Consider the following 13,085-nt stretch of genomic DNA (forward strand, 5'->3'; position numbering starts at 1 on the left):
AGTGTAGATATGTGGGTGTTACTCTTTCTAGTCTTTAACATAGGTCACCTACATCTCTCCAGAATCAGCATGATAGTATGTATCTAGTTTTGTATCTTGTTTGTCATAAATGGAAAATGCGTTTTTCTACTAACATGGTTGAGGTATCTGTTGAACATTGCGATGGTAAATCACGGGTTGCTATTGTCCAAATTACACTTCAGTTAACAGTCCCTTATCTAAAACTGATTATTTCAGAACTTTTATAGTGGATTAAATCTTTTTGCAAATTAAATGTTTTTGTATTTCCATAAATATGTTTGACTATTACATTTTTTTAAATGTTTATTTACTTATTTTGAGAGAGAGAGAGAGAGAGAGAGAGAGGAGGGGCAGAGAGAAAGGGAGAGAGAATCCCAAGCAGGCTGTGCTGTGTCAGTGTAGAGCCCAGCGCAGGGCTCGAACTCATGAATCATGAGATCGTGACCTGAACTGAAATCAAGTTTTGGACACTTAACCGACTGAGCCACCCAGGCACCCTTGATTATTATATTTTTTAAATTTGCCTAACAGCAGTGCCACGGAAAAATGAATTCTGGCTTCACTTTTTACCCACTGTGTGCTCTCTCGGTAATAATGCCAACCCACAGAGTGATGGTGTGAAGAGAGAGAGTTACATCATCAACAGTAGTTAACACTCACAGAGTCAGTGTTAGGCACTATTCTAACTCGCTTACGGAATTGCGTGCAGCCTGTGTCTGTGTTGTGTATGTATAGCACAGTTGGAGCAAAGTGCCCGGCACTTAGTAGCTCAGTAATGTTATCTCCTCCACCCTTAACCCCTGCCGGACAGAAGTATTTTTATTCCTAATATTAATTCCCTTAAAATAAAGCATTGTGTCTGGTGGGGGATGTGGGTGGAACGAATAATCTGGGACTTAGCTCTGCTCCCTTCTGCTATTGTGGGTATGGGCCAGCCACACTGGTTGCAAGAGACCACTTGTAGGCATGCTGGGTGCACAGAGCAGCGCAGACCCGGGTGGCATGTGTGCAAGGAAGTTCAGCCTCACTGGTCCCGCCTTGTTTCCCTCCATGGCTAAAGGGAGATCTCCGTGTCGACAGTGCCCATGTTGGGCACCTGACTTGCACGTGGGACGAAAGTTCCTAGGAGGGGCATCTGTACTTTCCCCCGCATGATGAATAGCACTAGTTCTGTTTCTGAAAGCTGGGATGCATGTAGGTAACACCTGCTTGACAAAGATTTACAACTGTTCCCCAAGCTGCCTCTGTAGATTGCAAAACTGGGTCACGCTTTTTGCAAGATCCATACCTTAGAGGGGGGTAAAGGCGGTTTTATTTTTTATTTATTTATTTTTTAATTTTTTTAGAAGAATGCACTAAAGGGAACTGAGCTGCTATGTCTTAGGAGTTCTGAAGTGCTTGTTAACATCTAGCTGGCCAGCTGCCCATGTGACTTGAAGTTGGAGGGGATGAAAAACGATTTCCAGCTGAACTTGGCTGTTTTCTAAATAACTTCACGCTGGGAAGATGAATTGGGCAAGAATGGGTCAGCCCTGAAACAAGTTCCACACTTTTAAATACTGGACACACTGCAGCTTAACCTCTGGGAAATGAACCAGAGCAGGTCGATGGCTGGTGTGCTCACAAAGGCAGGCCCATTATTACGGCATGGTGCTCAGTTCTCAGGCTGGGGGACAACTGGGCCATCGGCACCTATTTGGAGAGCAGGACTCCATGTGTGGCTCGTGATCCTTCTGTGGGAGCACTTGCTGTAATGGAAAATATCTTTCACTTTTAGTGCAGCAAGCTGTAGCCCGACTCAATTTGTACAGCCTGGACAGAGCTGCTCTGGGTTCTCATTCAATTAGGTGACTGATGAAGTTACTCAGCCTGCTGGAGCTCAGGTTTTCCCTCCCTCACGAAGTGCCTTGGGTGGGCTGGGCCTCTGCCTCCTACCAGGGAATCGGAGGGCTGCCCAAGAACTTGGTCATCGAGGGAGTTTTAGGAAAGCAGATTCTGCTTTTCCATCTTACTCCATGAATCCTCTGCTACTTTCCAGTACTTCTGGGCACTAGCTGTTTGGCTCTTGCTCAACCTTCCAGCCTTTCTGTCTCTGAACTGTGCGTTCTGCAGGAGGAAAGAGGGATCAAGGTTTCTGTGTCCGCCATGGCCCCATGAGTTGGTTCTTTGTCCCTGTCTTTGGTCAGAAGGTGGTTTTCCCCCAGGTGCCCTCTTGGCCAGGTCAGCAGCCTTGAGCGCCTCATGGAGTAAGCTGCTATCTGCAGGAGGTCTGGTCAAAATGCAGGGCAGGTGTCTCTTAAGAACAGCACCCTCGGCCAAAGCAGTCCTTGCTGTGCTTCTAGCTAGCATGACTATTTTGGACATGCAGCGCGGGTGAGAAAGGGATTGGACAAGCTTTGGAAGATTTGTTAACTAACACTTGGCGCTCTGACCATTCAGGGAGTCCCGCTTAGGGAATCATCTTTAATACACATTGGCCACCCAAGAAGAAATGAGGTAGAGCAGCCTCAGTCTCCCCAGATGCTCTTAAACAAGGCACTAATTATTTCTGCATTGCTGTCCCGGCATGGCCATTTGCAGGGCTCTTTGCTCTGCTTCATATTAGCTTCTTATTCTTGGTCGTCCCTGCGGTGCTGAGGAGTAGGCTGGCTGGGACTTGTTCGGCCCAACTTACCCCTGCCAGACTTCTAAAGCTTTGGCTTCGAAAGAGCTTGCAGAATCAACTGTGCTTTTTGGTTCATCTCCGGTTACTCCTGCCTCCTGCAGCTCGTTGATTTTTTAATGTACCATAATTGGGAATTAATCTGCGAACAACAGCATTTGGAAAAAATTAATTGTGTGTGGAATGTTTGATAATTATGTGCGTATGTTAACCCATTCTTTGCTCTTTGTCATTTCAGGCATTGCTCACCGCGATCTGAAGCCAGAAAATATATTGTGTGAGTCTCCAGAAAAGGTACGTAGGGCTGACTTGGGAGATTACAGTTTACACTGATGTGGGGAAGCCACTTCCACTTTCCTTTGGGTTGTTAGCAGCACCATTGGCCTCGGGTACCAACCTGAGCTGATTGTTACGAACCTGTGAGAATGTTATGCCTACTGTGTGGCGTTTCTGCCTTCCCAGTTGGCTTCCTCCCTGTCTCTTCCTTGCTCTTTATCAATAGTGTGATCGGCTTGAGCCTGAGAGTTTATAAAATACATGGGACCTGCACACAACGAATGTTTTCTAGTCCAGTCTTTAGAGCAATTGATGTGAGTCATAAACAACAACTCAATCTTCTGGGAAGCAAATCTCTGCCTAAAAATGATGTTTGTGTTACGGTACACACACCAGCTAGTGTCCACCACTTGAGGTGATAATTAGGAAGCAAGTTCTTAAGAAGGGTTTCTGTTTCCGTTTTTGTTTCCAGAGGTGCCCATTAATAAGAAAACACTTACATTTGGTGTTGAACAGATGCCACATACTCTAAACTTTACCTCAACCTACTAGTAAATGGAAGTGTTTGCCCTTCTGTAAGCATGTATCAATTTGACAAATTCTGTGTTTGTTGGAGGGACTGAGGCCCTGTCGGCACACATTCATGGCTCTGCGTACGTATAAGAGTGTATACATATGAACACACATATTGGTCTGACTGAAGGGATAGCTCACAAGCAGGAATGGCTTCGAGTGAAGTGGGAGCCAGCCTGCTACTTACAGCTCTTTTGTGGGGATAGTAATACGTTAGCTCAGATAAGATCCTGTGATTTCCTGTCAGTGCCTCTGGCAGAAGACTTTATGATTTGTCACTATTATCATTATGATTATTAGTAATAACCCTAGCTAACATTTCTTGAGTACTTACATTGTGCCTGGCACTTATACTCAGCTGATAAATAGTATAGATTAAAACTAAGGTGGTCTCACCCCAGAACTCCACAGGCGTTCTAAACCACTCTGTTGCCTCTGATTTACAATATGCTTTCATGTCTTTTATCCTTTCATTTGATCTTAATGGTGCAGGATTGTTGCCCCTTTTCTGTGGTTGAAAACTAAAACTAAGAATGACTGAGCATCAAAAGACATTGTCAAGAAAACAAAATGACAAGCCACAGAATGGGAGAGAATGTTTGCAAATAATGTAGCTGATAAGAGTTTAATATCCAAAATGTATAAAGAACTTCTAAACCTCGACATCAGAAATACAGCCCAAGTTTAAAAATGGGCACAGGACTTGAATAGAAATTTCTCCCCCAAAAAAGTATACAAATGTCCATTGTACATATGAAAAGATGCTCAACGTCCTTAGTCATTAGGGAAATGCTAATTGAAACCACAATTAGATACCACTTCACAGCTACTAGGATGGTTAGAATTTTAAAAAGAAGGAAAAAAATAGGTAGGAGTGTAAAATAGTGCTGCTACCATGGAAAGCATTCTGGCGGTTCCTCAAAAAGCTAAACACACAATTACCACACCACTCAGCAATTCCACACCTGGGTATAATACCCAAAAGAATTGAAAACAGAGGCTTGAACTTGAACATCAGTGTTCATTGGAGCGTTATTCACAATAGCCAAAAGCTGGAAACAACCCAAGTGTCCATCAACAACAGGTAAATGGATAAACAAAATGTGGCTTGTCCATACAATGGTATGTTGTTCAGCCGTACAACAGAATGAAGTTCCGATCCACGCCACATCATGGATGAACGTTGAAAACAGTATGCTAAGTGGAATAAGCCAGACACAAAAAGACAGATACTGTGTGATTCTACTTACATGAAATATCTGAAATAGCCAAATTCATACAGACGGAAAGTAGGTTAGACATTACTAAGGAGAGGGGGGAATGGGGAATTACTATCAAATGGTTTCTGTTTGGGATGATGGAAGAGTTTTGGAAACAGATACTGGTGATGGTTGCACAACAGTATGAATGTAATTATTGCCACTGGGTTATTTTCTGTCCTACATATTTTACCACCACCACAACAAAAACAGAGAGGCTAAGTGAAAAAGAAAAGAAAATAGAAGAAGAAGAAGGGAAGAAGGAGGAAGGGAAGGGAAAGGAAAGAAAGGAAGGGAGGAAGAAAAGTTGAGAGACTGTCCTGGCTTCCCTAGCAGGTTAAACGGCTAAAGCTGGGACTCCCAAAACCAGCATTTTGGAGTGGCTCACTGGGCTGCCTCCACCACGCAGGCCACTCTCCTGCTTGCACACAAAGTGCCCTCCCAGTTGGCTCCAGAGATGACTAATGCTGTCTGTGGTTTCAGGGGCAACATCCAGTATGGGTGACCAGCCATCCCGGCCTGCTTGGGCCTGTAGGCTTTCCCAGGATACATAACTTTCAGTGCTCAAACAACAAAGTCTCAAGCAAGCAAAGACAAGTTGGTCACCCTGAGACACCGGAGGTCATGCTCTGCACTGAACAGGCCACAAGGAGTCTTTCAGGAATACATACTTCTCAGATTCTGCAACCTATACCATCATTTGTCATTTGTCGTTTGTGGGCAAGAGTTCCATAGGCTTCCTGCTTGTTTTACTAAGTGCACAGCAGTCTGACACCACGTAGCGTGCACGTTTTTCCTTAGGAAGTGAGGAAGGGTGTGGGGCAGAGGGCACCTTAGGATAAATCCTCAGGTGATTTCTAGTTAACCCAAGGACAGCAAACATTACCTAACAGATAAAGCTGGGCTTCAGCATGGTGGCCATATAAACATAGAGACAGAGAGACAGAGAGAGAGAGAGAAAGAGAGAGGGAGAGAGAATGCATCCTCGAGGGCAAGAGTAAGAGTGAGCCAGTGAGAGGCCCCCCCTCCTACATGAGGGGAGGGAGTGAGAGGGGGTAAGTGTGTCACAGTCACACTGGTCTCCTCCTGCCCTTGGGTTTCTTGTATTTGTAACCTTGTTTTCGGCTTTCCTTTTCAGGTGTCTCCGGTGAAAATCTGTGACTTTGACTTGGGCAGTGGGGTGAAACTGAACAACTCCTCCACCCCCATAACCACACCAGAGCTGACCACTCCAGTATGTATGGCTGGGCACCCTGTACCGCCTCCTTCAGGGCTCCTGTCATTTGGAGTACCCACAACCCAAAGCTGGAGTGCAGAACAGGGGCTAAGGAAGGAAAACCGAGTGTATCTACATCATTGCCATCTGCCTGAGTTGTCATCTGGCCACTGCATAGTGGGCCCCCCCACCCCCCCCCCCCCGCCAGTGCTTAACTGCTGATGAAAGAACTTGCAGTGTGGGGTGGGTCCTCTGCCAATGACGGGACAGATTGTATCTATGAGAACAGGCTGAGCCCTGACTCCTGACCCAGGTAAAGACAGACGCTGTCCCAGGCCAGCCCTTTGCACATGGCACATGGTAGCTCTGAGAGTTCCGCTGTGCCCGGCAGCATCTGGGCGCGTCCCCCTGTGATGGAGGACAGGAGTGTGGTCTCTCTGTGGCACGAACCGAGAGGTCCCGGCTCCCTGCACGTAGGATCACTTGGCTGAGTTATCCTGCTGCTTCCTTCACTTCACATTTCATGCCCAGATGTGCAGCTGGGAGCTGTCCTTCCTAAGACGTCTCTTGTACACACCTGATGTACTACAATTATTGTGAGGCTTTTGGGATTTGCATGCTTCATAAGTGAATTTTCCTAATACCCTTTTTTAAGACATGCATTTCAGTATGCTCGTGTCTTATTCTAATCAACATTATTAGAAATGTTTCCATATTAGCTTCTACTACACCGAACTACCTTGTTCTCAAAGTCATTAACTCTAATTACCAATAACAGAAAGTCCTTTCTCCATTTCCCATCTTCCCATGTAATTAGTTGTGTGTGTGTTGGTGGAGGCCAGGGAGGTATCTCTTGGCGAGCCTGAAATAATGAAGAAGGGAGCAAAAAGTATTTGTTTTGTTTTTATCAGCATTTTCCATGCAAGGATGGGAGGAAGGAATCCTGAATTCTTATACTTGGTTACCACTGATGTGCTTGAACCAAATCCCTGCCCCATCCTAGTCCTTGGTGTTCCCATCTATAAATGGGAGAAGCAAGGAGGTTGGATTTGTTCTAAGAGCTGTTCCAGCTTTGATGGACTCTTAATTCTAAATTCTTACTCCTCCTTGGTCTAAAATGACAGAGAAGCTTGGCAGGGCTTCACCTGAAGAACTCCTTGCCTTATGGGATTACATGTCCACAGACCCCCTCCCAGAGCCATGCCCCTGGTACAGCCAGGTGGCTGTATATTAGGTGACTGTCTGCAGAGAGCTGAGGCAGAGAGACTCCTGCAGCTTCTTGACCAGGAGCCTCTGCCTACTGGAGAAGGACTTGAAAAGATAAGGTGACCTGGAACTGGTCATGTGATCGTGAGGAATGCTAGGATTCCATTTACAAATGTTCAGTTGGCCCAGCTTTTCTAAGTGCCTTGGTGGCATCAGGCGAGCCCTCTGGTGGCTTTCCTGACAGCTTCTTGCTCTGCAACCCCATCCTCTTGCTCAAGTCCCATTTCATTCTGCTCTTCGCCATCTCCTCTCCCTGTGACTAAGCCTCTCCCTTCTCTGCCATTTCCCCTCCCCAACCTTGGCCCCCACAGTGTGGTTCCGCAGAATACATGGCCCCGGAGGTGGTGGAGGTCTTCAGGGACGAGGCCACTTTTTACGACAAGCGCTGTGACCTGTGGAGCCTGGGCGTGGTCCTCTACATCATGCTGAGTGGCTACCCCCCCTTTGTAGGTCACTGCGGGGCCGACTGTGGCTGGGACCGGGGAGAGGTCTGCAGGGTGTGCCAGGTGAGCACAGCACCGGTACCCCCTGCACAGGGCCTGCTGGGCGGGGGTCAGTGTGCTTGTGGGATGCCCAGCAGGACTGGGCTGAGGGTTGTTCCTGCTCTGGAAGGGGGTCTATAGTGCCCCTTCCCTCTTTTGTCCAAGGGCCAGTGACAGGGTGAGAGAGAGACATTGGGGCACTCAGCCCAGCTGGGAGCTCAGAGGAGGATTGTTAGAGAAGACCATACCTGAGCTGAGTCTTAAAACATGAGTCTAGCCCAGGGACAGAGGGGCAAGGAATAGAAGCAGAAGCAGCAGCGCCAGCAAAGACACGGAGGCGTGAAACAGCGGCGTGCGTATGGGGAAGGAGGGTAGAATTGTAAGGTTGGGGGTTGGGGCAGTGAGACCTGACAGGTTGCGAGGAACCCATTTGTGGGGGCCCCATACGAAGGGCTAAGGAATTGGGGCTGTGTTCCCTAGTTGGTCTTCCCCAGGTGTCACCCACCTAGCCCCCCAGGTGGCCTAGCCATCTGTGCCCGCCAGGGGCATTCTGCGTGGCCTGATGATTTAGTGGGGACGGGGGAGCCGGGGAGGGCCCTGGCCTGTGGCATCCTCAAGCCCTGAGCTGCAGCTTCAGCTGAGGTCAATGGGACCCGGGGTGACCAAATCAATGGCAGCCACATCCTGCTTATTCCCTGGTAGTGTGGCCTCAGGAGGAATCTTCTTTACCTAGAACAAGCTGTTTGAGAGCATCCAGGAAGGCAAGTATGAGTTTCCTGACAAGGACTGGGCACACATCTCCAGCGAGGCCAAAGACCTCATCTCCAAGCTCCTGGTTCGAGATGCAAAGCAGAGACTGAGTGCCGCCCAAGTTCTGCAGCACCCCTGGGTGCAGGGGGTGAGTAACCCAGGGCAGGGTGGCCATCCACTTCCTCGGGCCTGGAGTGTGGCCATGAGGAAGCTTTTATAGGAGCAAGTACTGGACAGCAGCCCAGGTGGCTGACTTCAGCTGGAGGGAGACTATACGGCAGCTTCAGTCCCTGCACATGTGGAGCGAACTGGCCACTGAAGGAGCCACGTACTGGTCATAGACTTGGCTCTAATCTTGGCCTCAGACGAAGCTCCTAACTGACCCATTCCTCTCAGGAATGGACAGAGGCCTCTGGGGGATTTGGCTCATGCATCCTACCATTGGCAGAGGCACACGGTCTGGTATTGGCATTTGGGGTCTGTGGTACCCTCCCCTTATACAGACATATCATTAGCTGGGAATGCCCAGAAGCAGGGCCTTGGTGCCCTGCTTGCAGTGAGGATGCACTGGGGGCACATAGGTTCTCCATGTGGTCCTGGAGTGCAGCTTGCCTAAAAGGCAACGGTGGTGGTTTCCCCAAACTAAAGATCCAAGTCTTTACTAGAAAATATTTTTTTTAATGTTTGTTTATATTTTAGAGAGCGAGAGCAGGGAAGGGGCAGAGAGAGAGGGAGACAGAAGATCTGCAGCGGGCTCTGTGCCATCAGCAGACAGCCCGATGCAGGGCTGGAACTCACAAAACTATGAGATCATGACCTGAGCTGAAGTCAGCCGCTTAACCGACTGAGCCACCCAGGCGCCCCTACCAGGAGACATTTTTAACCGTCCTCCTCAGTTAGTCATGGTACCTGACATCTGCCCCTCTAAGGGGTCTGCTATACTTCCTGTGATTCACTGTGTCATTGGTCTGCCAGGCCCTACCCATCCTCAGTGGCCCTGCCAGTGGAAGGGAGCAAACATTGCCAGCCCCATGTGACAGGGGTACCCAATCCAAGAATCTCTGAATGGCTAATTCCCAGCCACCCAAGAGTTGCTGTCTTTACTGAGCACCTGCCCCATGTCAGACTCTGCAATCCTGGGATGAGCAAGACCCAATCCCTGTCTTCATGTTCTAGTGGGAAGAGGGAGACAGGAATAAATGATGTGATAGTGTAATGAATGCTTATCAAAAGGACAAGGATCCAGCCTCTGCTTGGGACAGGGGGAGGGAGGTGGCATGGGTGGGAGTATAAATGCTTCCTTCACAGGGGAAGCGACCCTCAGGCTGGGTCTTGGAGGAAGGTTAGGACTCTGCCAGGCACAGGGAGTGGCTCTCCATGCAGAGGCAGTTGGGTTCAACCTGGGCCTTTCTTGCTCTCTCCTTGGAAGGTCTGACCCCACAGGCAAGCTCGACCAAGTCTCTGTGCTGGGCCAGGAGCCTCTAGTAATGTACCCACCCTGTGCTGGGGTGGGCAGGGGCAGCTCTTGAGGGAGGGAACAGTGCTTACCCCCACGTCTGTCCTTCCCATTCTAGCAAGCTCCAGAAAGGGGACTCCCCACGCCGCGAATCCTCCAGAGGTAAATGCCCGATGCCCCTTCTTTGGCTTTGACTGTCCCTCAAACTTTCAGCCACATTGGGATGGAGGTGGGGACAGGGAGCCCATCTCTAGGCTCAGGTGTCCTCCTCCTGGAGGGGCTACCCAGTCTGCCTACTCTGCACGTCTCTTCCTCTTTCCCCTCTTCTCTTCTGCCACCTGATGGCCTCCTCTGCCCTGCAGCTCCTTCAAGGCCTCTCTGCAGGAGAAAAACCTGTTTCCATATCCACTCACATCCTAACTAGAAATCACCATTTACAGTCCAAAGACCTTCTCTGTGGGTTATTCACCCCAGGGTTTCCTACTGCTGCTCTGGTTGTAGTAGCAGGCTGGAGGTGCTGTAAAGTGCTGGGACGGGTTGTCCTGTCACCACTAGGCACAATAGGAATGGCCACTGGAAAGTAAAGACATACTACGTGCCAGATATGCTGCTAAGAGCTGTGCAGAGATGCTATTCATAATCTGTAGGATAAATTTAAAAGAGAGGTTTACCCCCATATTGTGGATGAGAAAACTGAGAGCAGAGAGATTATGGTAACTTACTTAGGGCCACAGAGTAGCCTTGGGAGTTGGACTTTGAACCCGGATCTGTTGGACTCTAGTCCTTTTAACACTAGGTCACGTTCCTAGTGAGCACTGCCCTATTCCCAAAGGACCAGGGCTACCACGTTGTGGGGACCCCTCCAGGAACCAACCTCATGACCAGTTTCTGGGAGTCACACAGGGAGGTCTTACACCACTGTAGTCTCCATTCATGTGAGCCAGAATGCTACTGCCCAGCTTGGTTCCTACCTGATTCTCTAGAGCTGTGTCCAGGGGCCTTGAGGCTCCAAACCTCTGGTCCACCTTAGAGGATGTATTTGGTAGACCCACGGTGCCTGCTGTAGGCTAGCCCTGAGCTGAGCCCTGGGGACACAGACAGAAAGGCACAGCCCCTATTCTTGGTGCTCTATGCCCTGACAGGGGAGAGGGGATATATGGGTGCGCACTTCATGTGCCGGGCCTTTCCTCTGGGAGAGCTGGGTGTGGAGCATGAGAGTTCAGAGGAGGGTGTTCTGAATAGAAGGGGGCATTTGTCCCAACTCTGAAGTCTTAGGACTGTAGTTGAGGCTCAAAGCCATTCCAGCCTCAGTGAAATCAGATTCTGAACCCAGGCAAGAATGACTTCTGGGGGAAGCCACCCAGAAAAAGCTGCCGGAGGTCTGGGAGGCAGCCAGCCAGGGCGCTGAGCCCCTCTTCCCTCTGCTCTGTGCTGCCCGCCCCTCTAGAAATAGCAGCACGATGGACCTGACACTCTTCGCGGCTGAGGCCATCGCCCTTAACCGCCAGCTTTCTCAGCACGAGGAAGACGAGCTGGCAGAGGAGTCCCTGGCTGAGGGCTTGTGTTCGGTGAGGCTTTCTCCTCCATGCAAGTCACGCCTGGCCCGGCGGAGGGCCCTGGCCCAGGCAGGCCGCAGTGATGACCTGGAACTGTGTCCAACTCCCACCACACTCTGACCCACTCCGGCCACACCCTCCAGGACCTCAGCCTGCCCGGGCTTGGCCAAAGTCTGCAGAGCAAGTAGAGCGAGCTGCTCTGTGGCTCCGTCCAGGCCACCCAACCCCCCATTTCCCCAGAGTCCTCAAGGAAAAAGCTCTTTCCAAAGGGGTTGTCTTTGAAAAGGAAAGCAATCACTTGTCACTTTGCATAATCGCCTGCGGCAGGGACATCTCTGCTGGGCTCCTGCCCACCTGCTCACCCGCCTGCGGATCCCGGATGCAGCCTGCTCTCCTGGGCAGCAGGCGGCAGTGGCGGCTGGGGCTGCAGCCTTCAGGGAGCCAGCCTTGAGAAGCAGCAGTTGACAGAGGCTCTCTCTTCTCTTTGCACTGTCACCCCCCCCCCACCCCCCCGCTGGTCCTTCCACCTTCCTCTGTCCTCCGGATGTCCTCCCCTGGCTGAACAAAGCCATCCCCTCACTTCAGGAGAGGGCAGGGAGCCTTCTGCGTTCAGGAGGCCAGATCAGTCTTCCAGTCTGTAGCGCTGGAGAAGCACATAATCTTTCTTTGCCGGGACCAAAACGTGTCCCTCATTTATCATCCCCTTCCTTGTTTGGGATTGCTGCTGAAATCCGTATTATTTCATTTAAAAAAATGTTTTTTTTTTAACCATGCACTTCCAGCAAAGATGGGACTTTCAACTCCCACTGCGAGCCCGTGGATTTTCCAGAGCACGCAATGGCTCGCCCTTCCTCAAATGTCCATGCATGTGAAAGGTTTTAATCAGTTGTTTCCTATTATTCTAACTGGTTTTAAGCTGTTGAGATGATGTGTGACTTGGAGGCTGTGTCTGCTGGAGGGCAGCATCAGTCCAGGGCAGTTAGAAGGAGCCGTGCGCCTGACGTGGCACCAGATCGGAGGCAGCGCGGGTGCCTGCTGCCAGAGAGTGAAGGCACATCCGGCGTCAGATAAGCTGGGCTGCGCAGCTACCTAGAGAAAATCGATTTGTACAAGTCAGACAAGACATTTACACAAAACGACAATGCTATTATACGATGTGCTTGTTTTAATAAAACTGTTTTAAATTTTAGCTGTGGCCTTCTTGATGGTCCTTTCTGCCCCTGTGAACCTGAGGACACAGGCCTCCTGGAGAGGGGCCGAGTCCAGCCCTGTGCCGGGAAGGTGCGCCTGGTGGGACCTCTCAATCTGGGACCTCTCAATCTAGCCCCTCATTGGACCCACGACACAAGGTGAAGGAGATATCATTGCTCTTCCTTTTTACGTGAAGAAATGAAGTTCGTCAGCATTTGTCAATCTCCTGTTCTGTGCCTGGACCCAGAGATGAGTGAGAAGCAGCCTTTGCCCCCTAGGGTCTCCTCATCAGACGGAAGAGGTGCCTATCAGTAACCATTACACAAGCCGTCTTCAAAAAGTATTTTATTAGATGTGCTCTGTGCCCAGGCCAGCTA

The 13,085-nt window shown here is 49.7% G+C and overlaps 1 protein-coding gene across 7 annotated transcripts in view; it reads left to right on the forward strand.

Annotated features, from left to right (window-relative positions):
* Positions 1 to 12,991, forward strand: part of MKNK1 (MAPK interacting serine/threonine kinase 1) — a 41,983-nt gene extending 28,992 nt beyond the window's left edge. For 2 of the 7 annotated variants that reach the window (XM_060622011.3, XM_078451954.2), the window contains 6 exons: positions 2,922 to 2,977; positions 5,930 to 6,025; positions 7,585 to 7,779; positions 8,489 to 8,653; positions 10,080 to 10,123; positions 11,409 to 12,706. In XM_060622011.3, the coding sequence (XP_060477994.1) occupies positions 2,922 to 2,977; positions 5,930 to 6,025; positions 7,585 to 7,779; positions 8,489 to 8,653; positions 10,080 to 10,123; positions 11,409 to 11,637 (785 nt within the window). In that variant the 3' untranslated portion in view covers positions 11,638 to 12,706. The other 5 variants (XR_014138108.1, XM_060622009.3, XM_081796427.1 and 2 more) reach the window with 5 other exon arrangements.
* The last annotated feature ends 94 nt before the right edge of the window (positions 12,992 to 13,085 follow it).

This window comes from Panthera onca, chromosome C1, assembly GCF_046562875.1.
Source record: "Panthera onca isolate mPanOnc1 chromosome C1, mPanOnc1 haplotype 2, whole genome shotgun sequence".
In the NCBI taxonomy this organism is placed as follows: domain Eukaryota; kingdom Metazoa; phylum Chordata; class Mammalia; order Carnivora; family Felidae; genus Panthera; species Panthera onca.